Source organism: Eleutherodactylus coqui, chromosome 4, assembly GCF_035609145.1.
Source record: "Eleutherodactylus coqui strain aEleCoq1 chromosome 4, aEleCoq1.hap1, whole genome shotgun sequence".
In the NCBI taxonomy this organism is placed as follows: Eukaryota; Metazoa; Chordata; class Amphibia; order Anura; family Eleutherodactylidae; genus Eleutherodactylus; species Eleutherodactylus coqui.
The window spans coordinates 61,998,866-62,026,678 of NC_089840.1; the positions used below are offsets into that span (position 1 = coordinate 61,998,866).

Sequence of the window (27,813 nt, forward strand, 5' to 3'; positions counted from 1 at the left end):
GGCGCCTGTGTTGTCCCGTCCCACGGTGCATCGTGCTTCCAGGAGGCCTTCATGCGCTCCAGCAGCAGCGGCGTTCTGGCTCCGCCCCCTGTACGAGTCATCGCGTAGCTCCGCCCCGTCACATGTGCCGATTCCAGCCAATCAGGAGGCTGGAATCGGCACATGTGAAGGGGGCGGAGCTACGCAATGATGCGTACAAGGGGGCGGAGCCAGAATGCCGGCTCGTGCCGGAGCGAAGAGATGGCAAAAAACCCTTCTGCGCAAGCGCGTCTAATCAGGAGATTAGACGCTGAAATTAGACGGCACCATGGAGACGGGGATGCTAGCAACGGAGCAGGTAAGTGAATAACTTCTGTATGGCTCATAATTAATGCACGACGTACATTACAAAGTGCATTAATATGGCCATACAGAAGTATATAACCCCACTTGCTTTCACGGGACAACCCCTTTAAGTCTCAGCAGGAGAGCCATCAATGAGGCCAGAGTGACTGCTTAGTTTTCAGCCCTTATTTCTCCTCTCTTGCACATTGTAACCCTTTCAAATCCAATTTGTATTCTGATTTTCCTAGGGGGCTTACTCTTTTACTGCTGTTATACAATGGCGCTATCTGCTGGCTAAAGCCAGTACTGCATGAGGTTACGCGTTGGATAGGCTCCGACAGCAGAGAGGCTGGCAATATACAGTAAGAGAACCCCGACGGACGTCTTCCAGCTTCAGAGCTGTACAACCTTAAATCATAATGTCTTCAGAGGTCAGACAGTGGATTGGAAAGGGTTAACAGCTAAACAGTACAGGAGAGAGCAAAAGAAAACCAAGTCTTCAGCCAAGCTTCACTGACAGATCTCCTATTGAAATTTAGGCTGCAGTGTCTCTATACAGTGGTATGTAGAAGCTGCAGGCAACGAATTGTCCAATATTTTTAATTAAACCCCATTGCAAAAAGAATTCTCAGCCCAAAAAACATGAATTTAACCTTTTATTTTCCAATGTTTCAAAATTGGAACAGTGGAATCACACAGTTGCTGCCTTGCTTTCAATTATTCGGCAGGTTAAAAAAAAATGGACCCCCTCCCCACCTCCCCTCTGTCCTCCAAAACATTTAGTGTTGAGAAATTTGGTTGGAAGGTCTCATCCTAAAGAAATGGGGGCACGGAATGAAGTTTAGAGGCCAGATAGCCCAATTCTCAATAGTTTCACCTGGATTATTACTGGATTTGAAAAACATGCTTGGAACCGCAACTTGCAATCAAACAGTAGTAGGCAATTACCTTGTCTATACATTCGAAGAGCATCCAAAAGGCGGGACCCTCGAACCTGAGCTCGCAACAGAGGGGCATCGACTTGCATAAGCTCTGCATCACAGCGTTCACCTGACAGGTCGGACTCACTGGAGCCAACTCGTGCGGCCGGCACCAGCCGAGCCTCACTGCTAAACGACTCCGCTTTGGGCAGAAAGCAGTAGACGAAATGTATTTTAGACTTCTTAATGGTGTCTATCAAAGCGTCCTAAAGAGAGCAACAAAAGGCAACATATGAGGAACACGGCAAAAATCTACAGACTGAATAAAAGCATCCTTTAACCCTTTCACACAGCAGCCCTTTTAGGTCTCATTTTCCGGTGACACAGGGCTTGGCAGGAAAAGTTGTATTACTCATTGGTACGATTTAATGTGCCATACAATGCACCGGAAAACCTTTAAACCTGACCGCATTCGTCGATTAGACATTGTAATATTTTAGTAATCTGGACTTTTGTGGACACAGGGATAGCATTTTTTTTTTACTTTTTCCAATTTTAGACGATTTGGAAAAGGGGGAACTTTTAAACAAGATTTTTTTAAATAAAAAAAGTCTTATTTAACTCATTGTGACATTTTTCTTTAGCTCCCCCAGGGGAACTGAACTTGCAATCGTTTGATCGCTCATGCAGTATAAAGCTGTACCATAGCACTAACATTGCGAGCTGCTAGCCCCCAGGGCTGCCATGAAGGATTGCCTTTCAAGGCGTGCCTGGGACATATGTTGATAGGCATTGGTATACAGTATAATGCATCCTGTACAACATACTGTCCGGGGCCACAAGGAGAGGTTTCTGGCGGCCCATGGACTGTGACATGACTGTTGTCAAGGCATAGTCATGTCACACTCGCGGTAGACTTTAACCGGTCATGGACCTTCCCTTTATCACAGTCATGTGACTGGACAATCAGTGCAGAGAGGGAGTGGGTAGCAGGAGTCAGCTGCATGACATGAACGTGGCTTTGAACACGCAGCTGACACCTACTATCCCCTCCCGCACTGCGTGATCAGTCACATGACTATCATTTAGTGAAGGCCCCGGGAGCAGTGGTGCAAGCAGCAACGCCGCTGCAGCAGAAAGCCATACAGGAGCGGCTTAAAATCTTTCTAAGGCCCAAAAGGCAGTTAAATAATAGTTTACTTAGATTTTTAGTGGCTTATTTTGTAAGAAGCGGTAATATTTACAGATTGGTTTTTAAAGGCTTTCTTTTAAGTAATCTGTGCCCCCAAGAGGCTTGCAGATTTTAATTTTGGCCCCCACCTATTGCCAAGTTGTGCAGGCCTGGTTTGCTGCAATACTATGGCTCTCTATTGTTGGCGTTCGCCCTTGCAAAGTAGTGTTGAACATTTGCAAGATTTAGATGTGCTATAGGGATTTGTAGCGAAATATGATGAAACACTAAAAACAAACCCTAAAATGCAAAAACAATACATGCAAAATAGCAAGCATCCCTATATACATATATACACACAAATACATACAGCTAAAGCCCCCTGGTGCAGGAGTCATGACTGACTCCTAGGGTGATGTCACATCGTAACATTTTCTTGGCAGACTGTTTTTGCGGGGTGGTTTGCCATTGCCTTCCCCAGTCATCTTTACCCCCCCAGCAAGCTGGGTACTCATTTTACCGACCTCGGAAGGATGGAAGGCTGAGTCAACCTTGAGCCGGCTACCTGAACCAAGCGGGGATTGAACCTGCAACCTTCAGGTTGTGAGTGGGAGTTCAAGACTGCATACTGCTGCCTTAATGCTCTGCGCCCAGTGAGGCCATATATAAATAAATATTATATATATTACATATATGCACGCACACGCACACACACACATATATATCTCTGAATCTTCACTTACTACTTGAAGTTTAATTTGAATACAAAGTGACTTCTTCTTCACAGCTGCCACGCCAGTCGTAAATGTCTTTCGCATGCTGGTTGCTCTGCGCAGGGCCAGCTGGGACCCCCCCTCCAGGCCAGCTACTGAACCGGATAAGACTGTTGCTGTGCCCGTTCTGCCAGCAAATAAGCTGCTAATTATTTTCCTGCGGTTGAGTAAGAAAATGGTTTTAAAATAAATATGTTTCAAAGACAATTTCATTTATTTTAATAAAAGTTCACTAAACACGGATAAAATATATAAAAATATATCAAGATGAAAGTAATAATGCTGCACATTCATTGGATTTCTGAAGTGTTCATCAATGTGTAAAGCTGAAATACTGGCACTCCCAGGGAAACCAATCAGATGTGTGCCTTGAAGTGATAAAGTGAAAGTCAAAAATAGTAGCATAAATCGCATTTATTTCAACCAGCAACAACCCCTCACGCTTCACCCCTATCTGAGGAGGGGTGTATACGGCCATACTCTAGATCCATGCTGCACAGATCAGTAATACAGCCCCACAGTCTTATGTATTGCATACTCCTTGGGGTCTGCCATATAATATGTAGGCACACAGAGCTTTTTCTAGGTCATGGAGTATATATTGTGCTGCTATACAGAGATAAAGTCTTGTAAAATAGAGAGAATATGGTGATTCATGGATGCATCATATGTAGCACAAGGAGTATTTTCTGATTGAAGATTTACTTTTATTCTATTGTCAGTACATGTCTATAGGGGTGGCCAGCTTAGATTTGCTGGAGAATTATGCTTTAGAGCTGCTTTTAGAGAGATGCATTACAGCAGCCTCATGGGCCGTTCACAAATGGGCAGGAGGGGACCATTGGCTTCTATGGGAGGTTGTTTTAGGGTACCCTGGCAGAAATGGTGCAAGTTTTCTACAGTGGAAAATCTGCATCAAAAACGTATTAAAATCTTCACAATTGATACAGATGTTGATGTTTTTTTTATGTGGATCTATAGTAGATTTCACCCTCCCACCTGAAGGGGTAAAGGTGTGTTGCAGATCTGCATAAAGACCTCCTCAAAATTCACACCAGTGGTTGATGTGGATTTTTCACACCATTTCCTTGTGTATGTACCCCCTAGGCATGTTCTGTAACCTGTGCAGAAGTCATTGTGCAGGGAGAGGGAGGAGGTGATCTGTGAATGGTATCTAAATCCGCTAGAGAATCTGAACCATTTTTTTGAGTATTATTTAGCTGTGGATTGCCCCCTATGGGAAACATACCCCTATGGTGGCAATATTAAAGGTCATTCATTTTTCATACAAATTCACTATACAGCTGAAATTTATCAACCAGAATTTAGGGTGCCTTAGCATAAATTAAGGAATAGGAAAAAAAAACATATTGAAGCCCCAAGCTTGATGCAAAAAAAAGTGAAAAAATAGAGCTAATTTTTTCATACACGAACTGATAATACAGACACCAGAATGACATGAAAAAAAAAAAGAACTCTTCAACTTTTTAACGCATCTACCAGAGTCTTGATGTGGGCTTCATTGGCGACACTAGACGACCTAAAACAACGCATCCTCAGTGCAGTGGAATTGATAACAGAGGACGCGTGGGGTCACGTCTGGACAGACCTGGACTACTAACTTGACATCAGCTGTGTCACCAATGGCGTCCACCCAGTTTATGCTGCCCATCTGGCAGGATATTGACATTACAGTACCACTAGAGGTAATATAACCTGAAACTAACTAGCATGCAAAATGTTTTCACCAAGAAATGGCAGTTTTTAACCCCTTCCAATCCACTGTCTGACGTCTAAAGACATTATGATTTAAGGCTGTACAGCTCCGATGTTGGAAGACGTCTGTTGGGGTTCTCTTACTGTATATTGCTGGCCTGTCTGCTGTCGGAGCCTATCCAACGTGTCACCTCATGCAGTACTGGCTTTAGCCAGCAGATAGCGCTGTTCTATAACAGCAGAAAAAGAGTAAGTTCCCTAGGAAAACTAGAAAACAAATTGGATTGGAAAGGGTAAATACATCTGGCTACAACTGATTTCCATTTAATACAATGGGATCACTTGTACTATCCGTTCTCTGCAACTTTTATACAAAAAGCCCAAAGGTAATGAAGCCTTTCTTCTAGAAAATGTTTTTTTTTTTCTTTGTAAAAAGGTTCTATGGGACTATGACACTGATACCCTATAGGCTGCAGACCCACTACCAAAACTGTGAAGCTATGCCTACAGCACTGCGGCCCCTTTAACCAGCTGATCGGCAGAGGAGCAGAGAGTCCAACCCCCACCGATTTTATATTAATAGCCTGTCCCTTGGACAGAACCCCAAGGCCCAGATACCTCCTTTAAGGTAGACATGCCCTTATGGATTTTGATATAAAATTCTTTGAATCGTCTTACTTCTGGGAATCTTGCAGCAAGCTGGCAGCGTTCTGAGAAGCTGGATTTTGTTTGACGTAGTTTAGCCATCCAGTAGCGTCATATTCCACCCAGTTAGTTCCATAGGAGTGCCCCAGCAAGAAGTGATGTTCTTTATTGCTTCGGAGTAAAGGTTTTTTACCTGTATGTGAATTAAAGTACAACCGCAATGTAAGTAGCAAAAAGCAGAAGTTCATAATAACCTATAGTTACAAAAACTACAGATAAAATGCAAAATAGGAAAGCGGTGGAGAATATTCAGGATTGTCTCGTGGCAGGATTATCCACCCGACAAGATCTTACCAGACAAAATAAGGTATTTTAGCCCTTACCAATCTACTGTCTGACGTCTTCCTACATTCTGATCGAAGCTTGTACAGCTCCAATGTCAGAAGACGTTCGACAGGGTATTCTTACCGTCTATTGCCAGCCACTATGCTGTCGGAGCCTCTCTGGTGCACACACTGGCTTTAGCCAGCAGATGGCACTGTTGTATAACAGCAAAAAGAGAAAGCCTTTTAGGAAACCCTGAATCCAAAATTAGATTGGAAAGGGTTAAAATGCAGTTTCAGACAAATCTTAGATTAAATCCAATATTAGAATAGACAAGTCACCACAATGGCTCACTGTCTTCACATAACCTATAACCATAGACTTGCTACCAGGCAACATTCCTCCTATAACACCAACTGTGCTAACATAATAAGATCTGCAGTACCCACCCATCTTCCATCGCCACCAACCAGAGTTGAACCCCCTCTGTCCTCGTGGTGTTTGATGTAGAAGATGTCCTCACCAGATATCACGCGACCACGGCAGCCGATTGTAGGCTGGGGTGTCACCGCCTATTCTTGGTGACACCAAACACCAGGACAACAACGGGGCTACAGTACTGGATGGCGGAGGGCAGCTAAGTACAGATTTTCTTATTTTAGTAGAGTTGGTGCTATAGGGCAATGTTTAAGAAAGGCTTCACTTGATGCAGGATTGCCATCTTACAGTGTTTGTAGAGTTCCATATGTAAGTTTTTGGTTGGGTTTTTTTTTTTGAAGCTTCCGAGACATTTTATGGCTTAGGAAAAGCTACCATTTCATGTCAGTTGCTCCAGAGCTAACAGCTAGAAGAAAAGGGGAAATGCTTTATTCTTTCTGTCACAGGAGGCCAATTACTTCTCTAAAAATGCTGCATTCCCTCCATCAGAGCCCAAGTGACTGACAGATACTACTGCTTTTCTAGTTGGAAAAGCGCTAACCTGATAAAAGCCCATGTGTCAACATATATGATTTTGGGATTCTCCAAATATCATATAAAACACATCCAAATGCTAAATTGTAATTCCTTAAGACTGAGGATTGACAGTGCTCAAGTGTTATAAACTCCCAAGCCAGTAACTTCCAAGGGTCTTCTGCCAAGGTGGACCTTGGGGGCCGCCTCCAATTGTTGAGGAGCGCTGCTGGGAAAGATGATTTTTCTCTAGCTGCAAACAATATCTGGTTTGGCAGCTGACTCTTTTTGTGCTCCTTTTATTATTATACAGGTGTAAGAAACAAAATGAAAAATGAAATGAGAAGTTTTTATTGCCATGGATTTTTGCTACTTTAATGACATTTTGTGGGCTTCATTCACTTCGGTTTTAGTTTTTACAGTATAAAATAAAGCGGTTGCTACTAGGAAAGTCTCATCAATCAGAAGTGCTGATGACACATCTTATTATGTACAATCATATATATTATGACACGTGTTAATGAGCACATGGCATTATTTGTTAAAAGGGGTTACCTCAAGGAAGACAATGAGGCATATGAGGTTTTTTTGGAGGCCACATGATTGGTCAATTATAATGGGCCAATCATCTAACCTCCAACCTCCAAAAATATTGCACTGAAGTCAGAAGAGACGGGTACAAGGTGCATTATTAATTGTTCTAGTTATCAAAGGGAGTCGAAAGACCATCATTGTCTGACCGGATATTCTGCCTTCTTGAAATCTACTATATATGCACAGTGATGTCAGGAAGAACTTCTACATGTACAGAGCAGTGATGGTGTGCGGTCAGAAGCTGACCCTGCCTTATCAGCAGCAAGTGTCAGCTGTAACTCCTCCAGATCACACCAACTATGGCATCCGAGTGGTTAGACAGGAGGAGGGAGCTTTCCGTCACCTCATTGCCGCCGTGACAAGATAATGAGGTACCAATGGTTTGCTGAGGAAGCCAGGGTTCTAAGGCCAGTTTCACATGGACAGGTCGGATTCCGCATGCAGGAGCCCACAGTGGAATCCGATTTTGACCACCGCCGGCGACCCTGCGTACCCGTTTCTTTTTATAAACCCTACTGGGAAGTTCTGAGCGAATAGAAAGAAGGGTTCCGTTTAGGCAGATGTAAAAACTGATGGCTAGATACAATCAAGGCCACCATAAACACATCAATCGCAAAATTGAAAGAAGCGGTCAAAGACAGGAATGCGTGGAGCACATTGATCCATAAAGTGACCGAAGGTTGGATGGGACTGAATGGATAATCATCATTAAAAACCGAACAATGATCAGCCGGTGTAAATCTATGAACGACTGCCTGTTTACTGCTAACGGAGGAGAGTGGCTGGAGCGACCCCTGTTCCGCTACGCATCCAATTACTGAGCAATCACTGCTCCTCTGGATAAGCACAGGAGCGATTATCGCTGCGATGACTGTCAGATGCTTGTGCCCAACAATACCCCCATGTAAAAGGGTTCTAAAGGATAACTTATTCTAAGTCTATGCTCACACCTGTGGGTGGCAAAACGCCGCAATTTATATTGCAGCGTTTTGCTGCGATTTTACTTTTGTTTTGGGATACAAGTTCCTGCCTCGGGATTTAGCGCACCCCATCATTGTGATGGGTGATTAGGTGCATAAAACGCAGTAAAATAGAGCAGAGAGCGCTCTAAAATTGCTGTGTTAGAAAATGCTGCGATCCAGCGCATGTCTGTGAGGCCCCATTGAATAAACGGAAGCGTTATACTGCGGTTAGCGCAACGTTCAAAACTCCGCCGTAATTGTGGTAAAAAAAAGGATGTGTGAGAGTGGCCTAATAGTCTCCCTCTGGAGGACTCAACAGAAACAACTCAATGACCTTAGTAGGAATTGTGCAATCTTTAGGCTGGATTTCCACGGGACTGTTTCACCCCGGAAATCTGGCGGTTTTGCGACAGTGAAAATACGCGAGATTTCCGTGGACCAAGCACAGCTTCAAAACCCGCGGCATTCCATTCCTCGAAGGTTATGCAAGAAGCTTTTATTACCGGTCTCTTCTCCTTCCTGAGGTCCATAGTATGTAAAAAGTCGTTCCAAAAGCGTGTTCTCATTGCCGCCGGGCTGTAATGCTTCTTCTTCCAATAACCACAAAAGACCTCTGGCCTCATCAGTCCTTGCAAGGGTCCTTACCTGCGATTAAAACAAAGTTCAATATGGAGAAAGTAATTCTTCTGTCTCCCCCTGTCAAACAATAGTTTGCAACTTATTTTTCATCTGCAAAAGGAGTCCAAGCACAAAGAATGAGCCCGGCTAACAAATCCCCATTAATCAGAGTAACAAACTGCTCCGTCCCCTCTTATCCACAATCTCATTTCTCCAGTCCTTCAGGCAGCTTTGCCTCTAATTGCCAGCCTGATTTTCTTGATGAAATGGCAGTAAAGAAAAAGGGCATAAAAAACAACAACAAGGCAGACGAGTCAGCATGGGAAAATCTTGGCCCTATTTTAAAGAGACACTTGAAGAGCGGGATCAATACTTAATGCTTGAGATAGTAAAAACACATCATTGTCTAGTAAAAACGCTTTATTCTGGATTCTTGGCACTTTTGAAAATTCTGTCTGGGTAAGACTACAAGGTAAAATTATAGCCTGCATTGTGGGCCAAGATAACGATCGTCCACGCAGACATTGTCCCTAAACGTCCTTCACATTCACCAATTACTGCTCGTAAACTAGAGGGGGGTTTTATCCCTTTAAACACATTTTTAAGAAGACTAGAACTTTAATTGGTTTATATATATGTATCTAATGGGAAACACGGATACCCTAGCTATCTGATGGCAAATATATATATATTTTAATTTCTTTCAGTTACTTATTTAGGCAGGGTTTTTTGTGGGTGTGGCTTGCTGGAGGAGGCGTGGTGTGAAACTAGTGTAAATTTTACAAAAAATTTACTCCAGCTCATAGCGGACATTACTTTTGAGGAGTGGTCCTTTTAACACAGTAGTTGCATATTGCTCCTGCGGGGATCATAATAACACCTTCTATGTGAAATGCTGGTCTTAATAACTAGCCTCCACTGGGTTTTAAGCAACATCACAATTTTATTACAAAGCTGCCAATAATGAGATCTCAGGACAATAACTGTTATATCCATAAGACAAAAAAAACAAAACAAGAAACGCTTCACACATTAGCAAAATGCACATGACCATGGCTCAGTGCCCTTTGCTTTCAATGGGGCCAGAGCTACAGCCTCACTGAAAGCAATGGGATGCAGGCAACACCTGCAATGATTTTCGGTGAAGGGCTTGAAACATAAGCCCTTCCCTGAAAATCATCACTAGCTTGTGTAAAAACACACACACACACACACACACACACACACACACACACACACACACACACAGTGTTCTGAAGCTCTTTCAGCAGCAGGGATTTAAAAAAAACGCTCAGCCAATCACAGGCATCGCTTAGCCATTCACTGAATGACAGCTGCAGTGCCGGCCCCATTGAAAGCAATGGGAGAAGATTGCGATCCTTTGCCACAGCTGTGACAGGGGATTCCTCCAACCCCGCAGGGAGTCCCCTTGTCATTGAACACTGTGACAGTGCTGTCACAAGTGTACAGCGATGTGAAGACTCCCCGCAGGGATATTTTACGCGCAGTACAGACCTCATAGGCGCATGGGAAAAAAAGCTTGTCTGACTTCGCCCTAAGACTGTATTCACACAGGCGAGTGTGATTTTGTTCAGTGAAAAACTGACGTTTTTCTATACGATTTTCTTTCCATTTCCATGTGATTTTAGCATACATTTTTCACAAGCATTTTTAGCTTATTTTTTTTCCTCTATTTTGCACTTTTGTTCCTTTTTTTTCATGTGGTCCTCATGTAATTTGCATTAAAATTACATCACACTCGCATAAAAAATGTTCCAATAGAAAATAAGGGGCAATAGTTGAATAATTACACAAAAATTGGACAAATAGTGATTTTTCTAACTGAGACTACGGGTCAGAACAAAAAAAAAAAAAAAAAAAAAAAAAAAAAAAACAACGCTTGTGTAAATTAACCCATTCAAGTGCATGGGTTCTTTTCCCCATTTGTATTCTATTCGTCTTGGAACTGGATATAACTTGCATGGGAAAATTGCCCATGTGAATAGACCCTCAATGCTATGACTGTTTACCTCAGGGTGTTGGAAGTGATCATAGTAATCTTTGTACTGTACAACTCATGCATACATACTGTAGAACAAATCCATAATACAGTGCAACTGCCATACCCTTGTTATGTGCTTATAATGCACCTTGGTGTTTCACGGATGACAAAAGAGGGCCTGACATCCATTTATATGAAGTCTGAGGGGGAAAAAACTGCACTGCACAATGAGAGCATTTGCCCCCAAAGCATTGCTTCTAAAGGAAAGTGCAGTGCCTCATCTAAAAAGAACTGCCTACACTCACGACATGTCATCTATGAATGAGGGTCAGGAACGGTATCGTTTCTCCTTAAGGAGAGCACCTAGAAGGTGTGTGAGGAGACTTATAAGGCCATCCATGCTCCTCTGGGAAATATGCAAACAGAAGGTGGAACACCTCTGCAGCGCCACCAATTGGAAGACAGCATTCCTGCAAGTCAATGTCAGACTTTTTAGACAAACCTTACAAAAATGACTGGAATGCCCCTCATCAGTATGCAGCAGGTTTCTGGCTTGGCTAGTGGGAGGCCTATAGACGTGGGTCAGGAAGGGTATTGTTTCTCCTTAGAAGTTACGCGAGGAGATTGTGTATGGTATTCCGGCTTGTTTAAAAAGTCTGACATTGACTTGCAGGAATGTTCCCTTCCAATAGGTGGCGCTGCAGAGGTATTGTTCCATCTTCCCATTTATCTATGAATTACTGTTTTCTCTGAACGGAGGGAGGTGGTTGGAAGAGATCTTCAGTGAGCGATTACTGCTTCCGTTTGAAAGCAGAGGAGCAATAATTGTTGGGACGCCTGTTGGTCCCACATAAAACTACCCTAACAGAGGAATGGCATAACAAAGACTTGTCAAGAGAGCCGACAGGCCGTCTAAATACCATATGGCAGCACACAGAGTGCCTAATATTTTGTATTACTCCATTTGTAGCCATGCATGGGCCCTTACTTTGTCAACTATTCTGTTCCAAGGCTGTAGAAAAGTACTATATATTGGGCAAAATGGAAGGGATTTATGAGGTTGCCAAGCAGCGGTCACAATTATGAGTCTCTGCAATGGCAAACTGAACTTACTGCTTGTAGATCTTCAGTACAAGACTGAATTAAGGCTGTAAGCAATCATTTATCGCTATGTTTGTTTCAGATTGTGGATCTTGGTATGGATCTACGTCAGAACCTGCACCAGGTAGTACAAGAGTTTGTTGTGTATTTTGGTGCAAGTTGATGTGTGTGAATGCACCTTCATAGGCGTACTCCATTACAGGACGCAGAAATAATATGGTCTACTGGTACAATTGCAACATCCTACTTTAGTCAACACCATTAGTTATCAAGGCCCACGAAATCTATATTTTTGTTGACAATGCAGATACCACAAAAATGGCTACATCCTATAACATTAAAGAAATGACTGCATGGGCTGTGTAGACCCTGGGGACTCTGTAATATATTTTATAGGCAATTACAACATAAAGTTGACCCACCTGAGTGCAAGAGATATTCTAATCCGCTAAAATGACATTTATACTTCCTAAAAAGGCATCGTGTTATCGTAGCTCCATATAATTTATATGATTTAAAGGTGCATTTCATAGTTATGATCTACTTTAATGTGATTGTTCTTTGTGGTTAAAGACTGTGATGCAGCTATACCATTCTTCTCTAAAATGCGCGAACGTGTCTGGAATTAACTTCGGCTCTGCATTCCATCGAGACATACCGTCTCTTCATTAAAGTAACATCTGACAAAACTGCTCTCAGCAATTCTGTCCAGATTGTTTATGCATGGCTGCTACATAAAATCCGGAACGACTAAAGTCATAGCTATAGAAAAGTTCCTCCTTCCTCTGCCATGGCCAATACAGAGTTACCGTGTAGTAGTAGGCTTTCTTGATGTAAAATAGCCCCATTGTGTAGTCCTCTACATAAGAACTTTCACTTTCTCAGGTGATTAACATTTAGCCTCAGAATAATGACCCCAATACATGGCACGTATGTAGATCAACATGGCAACAGTCGTTCCGTCATGGCTATATGACAGTGAGGGTGATTAATGAGTGGAACAGGTTGCCACGGGAGACTTCATTAGAAGTCCAGACAGAGACTGGACAGCCATCTAGTCAGGATGATTTAGTAATTCTACATTGAACAGGGGGTTGGACCCGATGACCCGAGAGGTTCCTTCCAATTCTGATATATTATATAAGCTATCAACATGTGAATTTTTACTTTTGCTGGCATTTAAGTCTAACTTGGCTAAAGACATAATGGCTTATCTAGAATATTTTAATCATGAAAAGTAGAAGTTGTATTTGATTTATAACTAGGGCATTTGTTCCAATACTGTGCCAAAGCTGAACTACTGAGCAACTGCTTACATGCAATAGCCTACATTAAAGGGCTACTAAGGGTAACAATGCTGGGAAATTGACTCCACAGATCCATTTAGTAGTCAAGTGTGCCATCTGCTTCCAATAAGGCTTAAAACACATATTGTATATTGGTTGTATCTATTCTTGTGTGGCAGCCCAGCATCCACAGCCAGACAAAGAAAACCCCCCAAAAAGTGGCTTGCAACATTTTTGTGTTCAGCACAAGGAGATATCTGGCATAAAACTAATGTGCCAAATGCCATGAACAATCCCACAGAAAACAATGGGAGCAGTTTTGGTATCAATTTCCCTATAGCATTTCACTATCACCCAAAGGCGGAAAAAAAAACCTAATGGTCAGACATCGGAACCTGACCCATTGACTGCTAACTGACTGAGGGGGTTAACGATGACACGGGGCCTAGACCGTTGGCTGAGGGGGCTTATAAAGACATGAGGCCTATAGGATTGGCTGAGGGGGCCTACAAAGACACGAGGCCTATATGGTTGGCTGAGGGGGCATACAAAGACACGAGGCCTATAGGATTGGCTGAGGGGGCCTACAAAGACACGAGGCCTATAGGATTGGCTGAGGGGGCCTACAAAGACACGAGGCCTATAGGGTTGGTTGGGTGGGCTTACAAAGACACGCGGCCTATAGGGTTGGTTGGGTGGGCTTACAAAGACACGCGGCCTATAGGGTTGGTTGGGTGGGCTTACAAAGACACGCGGCCTATAGGGTTGGTTGGGTGGGCTTACAAAGACACGCGGCCTATAGGGTTGGTTGGGAGGGCTTACAAAGATATGGGACATGTATGGTTGGCCATTTTGCAGCCTTAATGCAAAGGTTCCATTTAATATTTCAGATGAGTATATCATTGCATAAGAAACTGTATATGTAATACACGTCTGCTATCCTGCTCTTTACTGTGCAATAGCCATTTCAGAACGTATTAGTCTTTTGCTGAGGGGATCTTTTGTGATTGTAATTGCCCAGGCCATAATCTTCACATATATTCTGGTCACTGAATCAGCTGGAAGCTTTGGGGAACGCATTAGATTTGGAAGATAACACGTTACAGGTGAGTAAAATACGTGTATTTTGGAGTCTGCTTCTTCAAAAAAATCCCTCAGTGTATTAAAGAGTGCTACCATAAATGTCAATCAAAGCAGTGATTACAAAGGTTTAGCACTGAATATAAGATAAATGATAGCCTTCTACCACAGGCCAATAAGAGGTAAAAGCAATTCATATGGGACTTTATATTCATAGGAGCCAATAATTTACCATCTGGCTTCCAATGAATTGTGGAGTGGAATTTAAGACAGATTCCGATAGATCGTTGAGGTTTAGGAAGCACCAACAGGGTCATTTTCTGTGGTGAACGTTAATCTATTGCTAAGACTTTAACCATCCTGTTTTATGCAAGATAAATCTAGTCTTCCGCATGAAACTACAATTTATCTTCCAAATAGGTTTTAAAGAGACCAAAAAGCTGCTGTAGCCATCACATTTATAGCCGGCTCCCGCTAGTATTGGCAGGAGCAGCTCCTGCACTTGTGCCATAATGGGGAACAACTGCCATTACAGTGATGTACAATTACAGCGTGGGGCAAGAAAGGGTTAAATCCAAAACAGACATCTTGGAAATGGCAATAAACAGAAACAAAAGATAGTAGAAAAATGTATCATTTTTCAACAAACAGATTTAAAAAGTTGTCCCAAATTGACATCTTTCCATATACTCTGAAGCCATATAGATGTCATAGGGAGAGAACATTTAGCCATCGAGGAGCATAACATGCATGACTTGAATTAGGATAGCACAGTAGTCGAAAGAGAACTAATGCTCCTTTTTGGTAGCTCTAGCTTTAATGGCAATAAAGGCGAAAGTTAGAAGAGGTTGTCCAATGAATAGAAGTTATTCCCTATCCATACGATAAGGGATAACCATCTGATCGGTGGAGGTCTGACCGCTAAACCCCCATTGATCTTGAGAAAGTAGGTGCAAAAGGTCTTCAAATAAATGGAGTTGCAGCCATTTGATTCAACTCTACGAGACTGCTGGAGGCAGCTGAGCAGTTGCCCTCTAGCAGTTGCTTTGCGTGGCAGCACACATGCTCGACCGCTGCTCCATTCAAGCTCCTCCTCCCTGTGGAGGGTCTGCAGTAGAGAGGAAAGAGATCCTTGTTCTCGTCAGCTGTGGCAGTCCTATAGCAGTGAGACCCCTACCAATCAAAGATTTATCCTTATAACATGGATTGGTCAGTGATCAATGCGAATTCTAGGACAACCCTTTTAAATAGAAGAAGGTGGCACCAAAATCTGATTGCCATATATATGGTCCCGACACCCCCTTGTTAATGGCGTATGTATGGACAGGGATTGTGTTGATGACGCGTTTCTTTAACTAACGACTTTCCCTTTATGAAGCAGTGAACAAGTGCTCTCGCTCCCTGCTTTTCATTTAATTTCTCATTACAGCGGCCAGGGTCTGCAACACAGAGACCCCCACTAAAATACGAAAATAAGGGTACGTTCACATCTGCGTTGGGGGAATACGCTTTCATGCTCCTTTCGGCTGCGAGGATTCCCCTTTCCTGCTCAACAAACTGTTCCGTCTCTGGACGGAAACCAATAGCGCCGTGCAGACCCCAATGACTACAATGGCGTCCGCCTACTTTCGGACGGAAGAAAAAGTTCCACATGCAAACTTTTCCTTCAAGCATTTTCAGCCGCATCTACGATGGAATGTCCGTCCGGAGGTCCAACGCCGATGTGAAACCAGCATAAAAGCTACTTTTAATTACTGCTCAAGTCTCCAATTGCTTTGGGTAAGATAGTGTACTTGTGTGTGGAAGAGGATGACGCTATACTTTTTAACCCTTTCCAATCCACTGTCTGACGTCTGAAGACATTCTGATAGAAAGCTGTACAGCTCCGATGTCGGAAGACGTCCAGCAGGGTATTCTTACTGTATATTACTGGCTGCTCTGCTGGTTGGGGGGCCTCTCCAGCATGTCCCATACCGCAGTATTGGCTCTAGCCATCAGATGGCGCCATTGTGAAATAGCAGAAAGAGAAAGCCCCCTAGGAAACCCTGAATCCAAAATTGGATTGCAAAGGGTTAAATAGGTAAATTGGGGTATAGCCTTCCCCAATTCACTCATAGGAGTTTTTATTTAATGTCTCCATTGTATAGCGATTCCTGAAAAGCCTCGGTTCCGAAACGATGCCAGCGTCTCTTTGTACATCACGCAACGGTAAGCCTCTTAACATGCGTTTTAATGCTCCGGCATATAGAAGACGGCACTCTTGCCAGCACATACTTGAACAAGTTAAACAAAAACAAACATCCAGAGTTTGTCTTTGATCTTTAAATGACCGAACACGTACAGCGAATCTGTTGTGTAGACAAACTACAGGAAAGCTCAGCATCTTCCAGTACTGTTCAAACAGGTCACGGATATTCTTCTGAGCAATGAAAAAATAAAGTGTTTCCTCTTGAAGGGAAACGCCATATTTGGAATCTTTCCGAACGTTCTCCTCTCATTAGAAGATTTATCTGCAGGCTGCCTGAAAATGAAAGAGAAGTTTACCTGACCCAGCTAATCTCCCCCGAGAACCAGCGTTTCCGAGAGCTCGTCTTCCAGTGTCCTTGCAAGAGTGCATTTAAAAACAAACTCTCTCCCTTCCGCTGCTATTGTTTTCGCTTTAACAAGGGTTAAGATGACTTTAAGATGACTCTTTATTTAGAGGCCTGATGGAATAAATACTGTATAAATTAAATATAAGGAGAAGATGAATCATTTATGAAGCCACAACAGGCTCTCCTGGGTGAAAATGCTTTACTGCTCCTTGCCTCTACCTTGGCTGCAGAACCTGCCAGATCTGAGCATATGGGTATTTATGAACTGCTTTGAAATGCAGCTTCTTAAGAGCTTCAGCCACAGACATTTATTGTCAACGTTTTTATGAGTCATGCGGCTGCTGTCACATTCTATTAAACTTTGCAAGTATTTCTGTTACTTTTCCTATTAATGTGGATCTTAAGTTAAGCAAAGCAGCCAAAGGAAGGAAAAAGGAGAAGAAAAAAAAAACCCCTCTTGTTCTCTAAAGCATCTCTCCAAGTCAGAAAAACCCACTCACTGCCACTTTATGCCTAATAAATTTAAAAGCTGCGTTTGATTGGATCAAAAAGCGTTTGACGGGATAATGCTTAGAAAGTGGCACAAGTGTATATTTCTCCATTCTCCGATTGCCGCCAACCGTACTCATGAAAGTAGATCTTCTATTTGCAGAAATGCGCAGAAATCTTGAGTAAAAGAGGGAAAGGCGAGCACATAATCAAGGACGCCGCTTAATAAAAAGGAAAGAAAATACATTAAAATTACCATTTTCAGCTGGAAGAGGGGCCGCTACAGTTTGAAGCCACGTAGGTTTCATGTTGGCCAAGTAAGTGTTTCGATGCTATAATTCAAAATGGGTTTTCCAAGCGTGTAAGCATTTCCAAAGAATGGGCTATATTTTACCAAAATACTCTACTGAGTCTGCCTGGTACTTTCTTACAGTGTTCTACCCAATCCTGAGATCACCCGCGGTTCCCATCCCCCAATGCTGCTATCATCACTTCTATTTCAGCTTTACCACAAGACGCAAATTGCACTGTACTGGCAATCTTCTTTTGTATCAGCCCGTCCTCTCATAGTTGTGTTTCTGGAGTGAGCATGCGCAGCTGTAATTTTGCGTGATGCTACTGCGCATGGTCATGCCCAGCTGATTGCATCCGGTCCTGCCTGCCCACCCATCTAATCAGAGTTCAGATCAAACGTCAAAAGAGATGGAAAGGACCACCGCTGACTGCTGAGGGATATGTGGTCAGTGGAAGCTGAGAAATTCCATAGGACCCACGTCCCACAGACCCTCGGAACAGGTGAAAGGAGTCAGACGTGGTACAGAAGCATCATTACTAGAGATGAGCGAGCACGCTCGGAAAGGTCAGTTACTCGAGCAAGCCTCGCTCATCTCTAGTAACTACCTTCTCGTCCAAGCGTGCTCGGGGGGGCGTGAGAGCCCACCCCCCCCCCCCTGCTCCCCTCCGCCACCCGCTGTGATGCTCATTTGAGTAACTGACCTTACCGAGCGTGCTCGCTCATTTCTATAAAGCACTTGGAATACTGTGTACAGTTCTGGACACCAGTACTGACAAGTGAGGTCTAAGGAAGGATATTGCAGTGCTTGAGGGGATTCAAAGACAGGCAACTAAATAAATAGAATGGGAGGACTAGAATACCCAGGGAGGCTATCAAAATTAGGATTATTCACCCTAGAAAAGAAAGACACGGTTAAGGGGAGACCAAATAACTATGTATAAATACATGAGGGGACAATACAAGGATCTCTCCCAGGATCTGTTTATACCCAGGACTGTGACGGTAACAAGAGGGCATCCGCTACGTCTAGAGGAATGAAGGTTTCATCACCAACATAGAAAGGGGTTCTTTACTGTAAGAGCAGTGAGACTGTGGAGCTTCTGTTGGAGAACGTGGGGATGGCAAAATTCGATGGAGAAGTTTAAGAGGGGACTAGATTTTTTTTTTTTTTTTTTTTTTTAGAGTGCTACAATATTACAGTATATAGACATTAAATAACCAGAAGGGTTGTTTATCTAAAATATTAATCCAGGGATTAATCTGACTGCCATTGTGGAGCTGGGTAATAATTTTTTTCCTCCAAAATGGGGTAAATTGGCGTCTGCCTCATTGTTTTTTTTTTGCCTTGCTCTGAATCAACAAGGTGTGTGTGTGTGTGGGGGGGGGGGGGGGGGGGGGGATAAAAACAGGCTGAACTGGATGGACATTTGTCTTCTTTCAGCCTAGCATACTATGTTACTATGACTGGATTTACTCCCGGAATAACCCTTTAATGACAGGGCAAACGTGCTTGCTTTCTGTCAATGAATGGGAAGGTTTTTATTTCTCTGAGAATGAAAATCAGTCTCCTTCATATCCTATTGACAGTGTCTCAGAACAAAATAATCAAGATGCTGACAGCAAACAAAGTTCTTGACAATAGAGAATAAACAAAAGACAAAATCTAATATGACTGCAATTTATAGCTAGCAAATGGGAAATAGTCATTGCAATGTCATAATACAGTCTTGGTATAGTTGTGTACCAATTGCGCCAGTATTTTAGCGAGGCCTATATCCTATGCAGCATATTACTGCACACATCACACCCAATCATGGCAGATTGTATACAAAAAGCATGTCATTGCAGATGGTGCATGCTTTTGTTTTTGCAAGTCTGGAGGTACCTGGAAATCTTTCGTTGGCTACAAGAGACAAACAAGGTATCTGCATCGGTTTCCCAATGGCTTCAAGAAGTTGCAGGTATATACTTTCAACCTCTCAAGGCCATGGGAAAACTAATATGGATGCTTTGTCTGATTGTCTCCTGCAGACAAGAGAAACTATACTTCAGATTTCCAGGTACCTCCATGTCTGTAAAAACAGATGTATGAGCCATGCGCAATGATAAGACTGTTTGCAATCTGCCACAACTGGAGGTGATTTGTGCAGTGATATGGCAACTAAAATATCAGCTTGGTTGGTACAATACCAAAAAGTTATGACACATTACCAGTTACATGTCACCTAGGTACTAGGCTTACATTCCCAGGAATTTTTCGAATAAATCCTTTTTCTGGCCACAAACCCAAAGTTTAAAAAGTGATAAATATTTTCTCAACATTTGTGACATACGACATCAGGAACTAAGAGTTAGAACCTGGGAACAAAACATGTGTTACACAGTGTAATCTATACTTACATTACAGGAGTTACAGTCAGTCAGTCTAAAGCCACTTACCTCCTCATCAGACCCCTGTTCCAAAATATCCATATAAAACACAAATCTATACAATGGCTTTTCCTTACCCTAATTAACACTAATTATAAGTGGTTGACATACAAACATTGTCGGGACGATAAAAAAAATAAATAAAATAACTCCGACATCTTTTTAGGACTTACGGCATCCCCTGCCTTGCTTACCAGTGTTTGATGCGAAGCTTGGTCTACAGCAGCTACTGAGCCAGATGTACTGGACTCAATCTCATCTAAAGCAAGCTCTATATTTTCCTAGAGGGGACAGATGAATGATTAGTATACATGAGACTAAGATTAAAGTTATGACATCATTAGAGATTAGTCCGCTAACTAGAGGCTATATTTACAGGCTGGTGCATTGGGTATCACTGCTCTCATATACTTGCTCTAAAGCTTTGCACATCCATTGTACAATGTCAGATCCAACATCAATCCAATCTGACAATGTTCTCAAGCGGACCAGCAATTTGTGAATAATGTCACCTTAAAAGACACGTGCAAATGGACAAAGGAGAAATAATGATCATCATCATAATAGTAAATATCAAACTTGTCAAAAGCCAAAAACATTGCGGTTATTCTTTTGACTAATGCCTTGGCAGAGTCTGCTGAGTCAATCTATGCTGATATAGAGGCAATTATATTAAGAGAGCTTGGAAGCAAGTTAACAACTTCAAACAGGTTGCTGCAGGAACCCGTTGCACCAGATCACTCAACCAATTAGGTTTAATTTAAGGTTTCAGCTACAACAGTACATATATCAGACAGAATAAGAAATTAGGACGACACTTAAGATCATCATTAACTACACAACTAATGAGAAATCGTTGAAAGTACAAAGCAAGAAAAAAAACCTAGAAGTATGAGAAGAGAGGGGGGGGGGGGGAACTGGATTTGGCATGATGGACCTTACAACATGGAGGCTACAGTTAAGACAAAAAGCACTTAAAGGGATTCTATGAGAATGGCTGTTTCTTCCAGAAACATGGTCAGGACTGTCCACACGCTGTTTGATATTCTGCCAGAAGTAATTGGACTCTTGAGCTAGAATCAAAAGTAGCATTTACTTCCATATATTTATACTTAGTGGGCCCTAATGACATTGGATATTCTCCGTGGCATACCTTCTACTAACGTCTGATACACTTCAGCTGGTATTTCTTTCCATTTATCAGGCAAATGTCTGGCAAGTTCTCTCAAAAAAGATGCATTGATCTGTCTACAATGGTGCAAGGAGGGTTGTCGATGGACAGTTGAGCAATGGAGGAACATCCTATGGAATGACAAATCCTACTACTCCATCTTCAAATCAGATGGATGTACCTGGGTGTGGAGGATCCTGGGGAACGCCTTTTGCCCAAGTGTTTTCTGCTAACAGTTAAGTACATCAGAGGTTCTGTTATGGTCTCAGTCTCTTGGTTGTAGTGGCAAGAACCATAAACATGGAGGTGTGCCTTGACATTCTAGACAATGCGCTGCCAACAATGTGGTAATACTCTCGGAATGGCAAGTCCTACTTACAACAAGACAACATGCCATGTCACAAATCCAAACACAGTTCTATGTTGGCTTGAGGATATGGATGTTTTACAATTGGACTGCCCAGTAGGGTTCTAGTTTGAACCCTACTGAACAGGTTTGGGATGAACTGGAACATTAGATCAGGAAATATGACCAGTGTCCATCTTCTTTGTGAGAACTTGCCAGATGCTTCCAGGATGAATGGAGGGAAAATACCAGCTGTAGTATATCCGACATTAGTAGAACATATACCTTGGAGAGTATCCAATGTCATAAGGGCCAAAGTAGGCCCCATTAAGTATTAACATATGTAAATAAATACTACTATGGAACCTTGCTCAGGAGTCCAATTACTCTTGGTAGGATAGAGTATCTGGTATTTGAAAGGCACTACAACACCACATACTGTACAACCCATGAACAGTGATTCTGTTTCAACAAAGACCAATCCCATTCAACCCCTTTAACGTATTGCTACGGTTCAAGACAAAATGCACCCATATCTCTCATCAGTTACCATTATTGATTGATAACAGTGCTCAGATTGCATAATAGATGGTAAAGCCAATGAAATACCCCAAATATAGGGCACATATTGTTAAATCATCAGCAAGACCTGGGAAGACAAATATCCTTGCTATGAAGCAATATATAGAAAGGAGATACAAGTAAATGATTGGGTACCAGGGCTTGTAACTTTAACCCTTTGTTATGTGTGTTCTTTCTTACACAACTCCACAATCTTATAGGATTGCTCTCTCCCAGGTTTTGCTTTTTTTCCACTGCAAGGTTTTTATTAGTACGAAGAGACTCTAGAGTAGACACAGCTTCAGTCAAGTAACACATCGCATGGTTTTAGATGAAAAAAAGTGAAAAATACACTAATCCCAGGCAAGAAAACAAAGAAAACATTTGCAATGGAAAAGCTTTCCTTGTTCCTCAAGCTGGGATCCATTCTAGACTCCCAAGGGCAGTTTTTCTGGGTCACATTTGCTGGATTCCAATCATGTTTCCAATAATGTGTTCTCAAAAAAAAGGTTCCCTTAGCTAAAGTCTGTTACTTTTAACTACCAAAAAGGATGGAAAAACCATGTTTGTTAAAGCTCCGAGCAGAACACTTAAAATCAAGCAGCCCCTAGGGATTCATCAGCGGTGGTTAGAGGAGGAAATGCATTACACACAATAAAGAGGCATAAAATGACAACAAATCTGTTACACTCCTACAACATGTAGCTAATACACGGTTAGGATAGGAAAACTTGTCAATTATTCTCAGCGATCTGACAACATGAAAAGATGTACAAATTTGTTTTTTGTTTTTAAAGGGGTGTCTTGAGAAGGAAAAACATTTTTAAAGATTTTTAAAATCCCATCCATTTTGCTGCTACTATAAATGCTGTGGATTTTCTATGCAGATTAAAATCTGTGGCAAATTCCCCGTGTTAACATACCCTTAGGTTGCATTCAGATATAGCGGCTTTGCTGCAGATTTTCTGCAGCACAGCCACACCATTTTGTGCAGCATTTGTCGCAGATTTGTTCTGGGATTTCAGCTCTTCAACTGAATTTAAATTGAATGGGTGAAATCTTCTGTGAATGTGCAGCAAAATCTGCCACAAAATATACACCAAATGGAGTGAATTTTGATGCAGAATTGCACCATGGAAAAATTCGCTATATATGAATACACCCTTAAAGGGGTTCTGTCATCAAAAACAAAAACAAACAAACAAAAAAATCTATATTTACCTATTCCTCCCCAATAAGTAAGCAGTCTCCTTACCAGAGCTTCACCTCACCGATCTTCCCCTGGCTACTCCAGTCCCCTGGGTCACCTCACCTTCAGATGGCCAGATCCTCTTCTTCCGGTGACGAAGCGTACATTGCCGGCATTCTACTTCCTGCATGTCAATGTATACTACATCACTAGTGACATTGTGTTCACTGACTACCAGGGAATGCCGAAACCTCGGTGACTGCACATGCACGATGTCCCGCCGCTATAGTATATGAAACACTAGCGGCGAGATATTGCGCATGCACGGTAAAGCAGGCTGCCGATGTTTCGGCATTCCCTGCTAGGCAGTGAATGCTACGTCACTCATAGCGTTCACTGCCCTGCAGGAAGTGAACTGCTGCTAATGGATGCTCCAAAACAGGAAGAGGAGGATCCGGCCGGCTGGCGGTGATGTGACCCAGGGGGACTGGAGGAACCAGGTGAAGCTACGCGAGTAGAAGAAGCGGTAAGAATACTGCCAGGGGAGGAATAGGTAAGTACTGATTTTTTTTTTCTAATGACAAACCCCCTTTAATATGATTAAATAGGAGTGGTTATTTGCTGTGTCTAATTTGTGATGTGTCACTGTATGTTGTGGAAGTCCATTGGTTGTCATGCAGCCCCAGACCTACGCACAAAAATGAGTTTCATCTCAACTTCAAGTCATATGCAATAGATTCCCAGAACGGCTCTTTATTACCATTACTAAACCTAGAAAATCACTGGGTTAATTAACATAATAAAGTTACACCAAGAGTCTAAACGGGGACCACTTCAATTCCCGCTCATGCGATGCGAATACCTCTTTGTATCGCTCAAGTTCTTGGGCGAAAGTCTTCTCATGAAACAAAGCTTGTAGCCTCTCCTGTGCATAGTTGTGACAAAGCTCCTCAAAAGTAGCACCACGTCCCCCTTTCACCAACTCTGGGTTCTGAAAGCCTGGGGTGTCCACAATCATGATTGAGCAAAGGGAATGCTGGCTGGATTTCAAGGCTCTGCCAAAGCAACGGAGAAAAAAAAAAAGAAAGAAAAAACACAATTGTACAGGATTGGAGACAAAATTATTAAAAAAAGGGATAATGTGTGTGAGACGTTCTCAAGCTGGCACGCATCCACAGAGGATTTCATCAGCTCATTTCAGGAAGAATAATAAGCATTAGCTTCTGTATATCCACTTACACAGTTATCAGCGGCAATATTAATGGCAATAAGGAAACGCAACAAAAATTAATAAAAAGATGTATAAACACACAAGTCGGAGCTTCGCATATCTACAATAAACCGAGCAAATGAATGGCGCGTTACCCAAAGTACGCTCGCTCTTCCAGCTAGTAAAAGCCTCATCCAGTATTTAAACGGCGCATATAAAAGATTGGAAGCATGGCTAGGAACAGAGGAACATAAATAACTTTTAGCGAGTGCAGCAGAGTAATGTTACCCTATGCACTGCAGAAGAACCCTACCATCATGAATCTCTCTGTGATAAGCTCCCGAGAAGGGATTCCTCCGCACCCCCTTCGCATACAGAGCAATAAAATGATTTATGCCTACCGAGTGAGCGCAGATTAACCACTGCAGATAGAGGGCAATGCATTCTCAAGTGTGCCTTAACGCATTCATCACAGAGCGGCTGAAACAGGTTTACAGTTTTCAGCCTCTAAACTGCTCAAGTGACGGCGTCATTACCTGGTGGTCATTACCCGCTCACAACCTGGAGGGTTTTTTATTAAAAGCATTGCAGGTGGAATAAAGCAGGAACTCTGCAGAAGAGAACGCCATTACCCGTTTTATTGTGGGTGTACATGCTGGGCTGCAGTCATCTGTCCGCATGCTCTACAATTAACCCCCTATGTATAGGTTCAATAAAAGGGTGTACAGCCTACAAATGCAAAAGCTAATATCATATCCAACCCCCAGATGTTCCTCCAATCTAACGGCATTGTAACATTAGCAAACAAAACAGAAAAAAAAAATGTTTGAGTCCTACAACTAATGAGGAGCAAACTTTTGAAAAGTTCGGTTGGGCCGGTTTGCCGATTTCTGCAGAAAGTTTGATATGAATTAGTTTAAGCCGAACCTGAAAGTTCACCAAAAACCCTAAAACTGGTTCGAACACAGTCTAAGAGCCATAAAAGCCCTTAAAACAGTCTTCGAGTGATGGTTCTACACCAGTATTCAGGGCTAGCATTGAGCAAACCAAGCCAGTAGAACCCAGTTTTAGGTAAAACTTTGCTGAAAGCTTGGTTCGGGTTTGTGCCGAATCGAACGTTTAACCCTGATTGGGTTCACTCAACACTACCTACAACCCATCTCTATTACAGGGGATAGAAGAGAAGGCGAGGTAATAAACTGATCTAGTCTTTGGATGGCTGGGCTAGTCACACAATAGACATGAGGGAATCACTGGCTTCTATGACAGTGTTGTGGGCATGCTCTATTAGATGTGTAGCGGTCACTATGCAGGGACGGTGGGCTGTAACCATCACTCATTGTGAATGGTGGGTCATGTGTTATCTATAGATAGGTGTCATCTGTCACTGTATTCCTGCCGGTACTGATGAGATGATTGCTGAAAAGTTTTCTCTACGGAACCGGAAGTGTCACACTATCATGAGGCTTAGAGACCAGTGTGGAAGATGCAGGACTTTCATTTTTTTGTTGTTGTTTTTTTTTTTAAACTATTGATAAGGAGATACAAAAGGTCTTAAAAATATATTTAACATAACAAGATTTATACAAGAGGTCATTCTCGAGTGACACATTCCTAAAAGTGTTTTTAGACCTTTTAGAACTGGTCTGAAAAAAAGGACAATGGCCAGTCATGCAAAAAATGCATCCAAACTGCACCAAAATTTTGGTGCAACTGATGGCGTAAACTTAGGGGATATAGAAGCTTAGACGAAACAGTCTTAAAATTCGACAAATTTACCTTCCAGCTGTGATCAATCTGTCAAGACTGTTTGCACATTCTAATTAGACAGTATTAGTAAATCTGCCTCATTATCTTCAGCTGTATGCTGGTAGCCATAAACAACCAGTGCGGGCAGTAACTATCTCAATGGTTCTAGCTGGCTTCATGGAGAAAAGGTTACTCAAAAAAAACCAAAATATGGGTTGGGTAAATTGGTTCATCATTCCCCAACGGCTGCTCTCAGGTCAGCTGACCAGCGATGGACAAATAGTCTTTGAAACACTCTTTTTAAATAGATGTTGGGGGTATCGGCAAACAACCAGTTCCTTGACTAACCTATCTCAAACCAGCTTTACACGACTGCAAAACCCAACTTCAGATCTGGGTTCAAATTAATTATTTGTATGTGATTTTAAAAATATTTCAAATCAGGAATCATCTGCATTCTCCCCATCGAAGAAATCGAACTATTGGTCAATGACCCAAACATATCTAATGTTCAGTTCTGTCTATAGTTACTTGTAAAGAGCGATCTCTACCTCCGAACGTTCCTCCAGTTACCGCAGGACTGTATTCATTTTTATATACAAGATATAACAGGACTTTTGTTCTGACCCAAATGTATTGCCGTAGAGTAAATGTGGCGGGACAAGCGCGGTCTGTGAAAAGACGCCCGTCCTTCCTTCAGCCCGAGCGTGCACCGTAACTTCCACTCAAGTGAGAAATAAATCACCTGCCTGATGGATGATGGCAACACAATCCATTTAAAGAGTGAACATGAACAACAGTGACTGGGTGACAATTCACCTGAACACAAGACGGATGCCCCAGTTACCGGCATGTTAAACACTTTTCTATGTGAATACACACGTAGGAAATGCAAAACAAGGCCAGAAGTCTACGTGAAAGCCATGACGGCTCATCTGTTATCATCGGAAGGCTTCCTTCACATTCAGTTTTTTGAGTGGTTATTTTAAGCCAAAAATGCAGCTTTTTCTGCAAATTTTTTTTTTTAATAGCTTTGTTAGGAAGTCTTCACACTGGCGAAAAAAATCGCGTCTTTTGAGCGATGCAAGAGTAGGTGAAAAAGCAGAATTATGAAACCAATGATTTTCAATGGTTTCCTTCGCATTTGTGATGTTTTCACTCATGCAGCCTTGCAAGAAAAAGAACGCAGTATGTCCTGTCTTTCTGCGTGTTGCATTTTTTTTTTTTATCTCCCATGTTTCCCTATGAAGTTTTCTTTTTATCGCATCACAAAGCAGGAACTTGCGATTGTCATGCGATGCATTTTTAATAT

The 27,813-nt window shown here is 42.3% G+C and overlaps 1 protein-coding gene across 8 annotated transcripts in view; it reads right to left on the reverse strand.

Annotated features, from left to right (window-relative positions):
* MYO18A (myosin XVIIIA) overlaps positions 1–27,813 on the reverse strand; it is a 328,523-nt gene that overhangs the window by 134,983 nt on the left and 165,727 nt on the right. For all 8 annotated transcript variants that reach the window (XM_066599575.1, XM_066599574.1, XM_066599571.1 and 5 more), the window contains 6 exons: positions 24,405–24,597; positions 20,470–20,556; positions 8,884–9,025; positions 5,583–5,742; positions 3,159–3,345; positions 1,273–1,510 (listed from right to left, as the gene is read on the reverse strand). In XM_066599575.1, the coding sequence (XP_066455672.1) occupies positions 1,273–1,510; positions 3,159–3,345; positions 5,583–5,742; positions 8,884–9,025; positions 20,470–20,556; positions 24,405–24,597 (1,007 nt within the window). The remainder of the gene's footprint in view (positions 1–1,272; positions 1,511–3,158; positions 3,346–5,582; positions 5,743–8,883; positions 9,026–20,469; positions 20,557–24,404; positions 24,598–27,813) is intronic.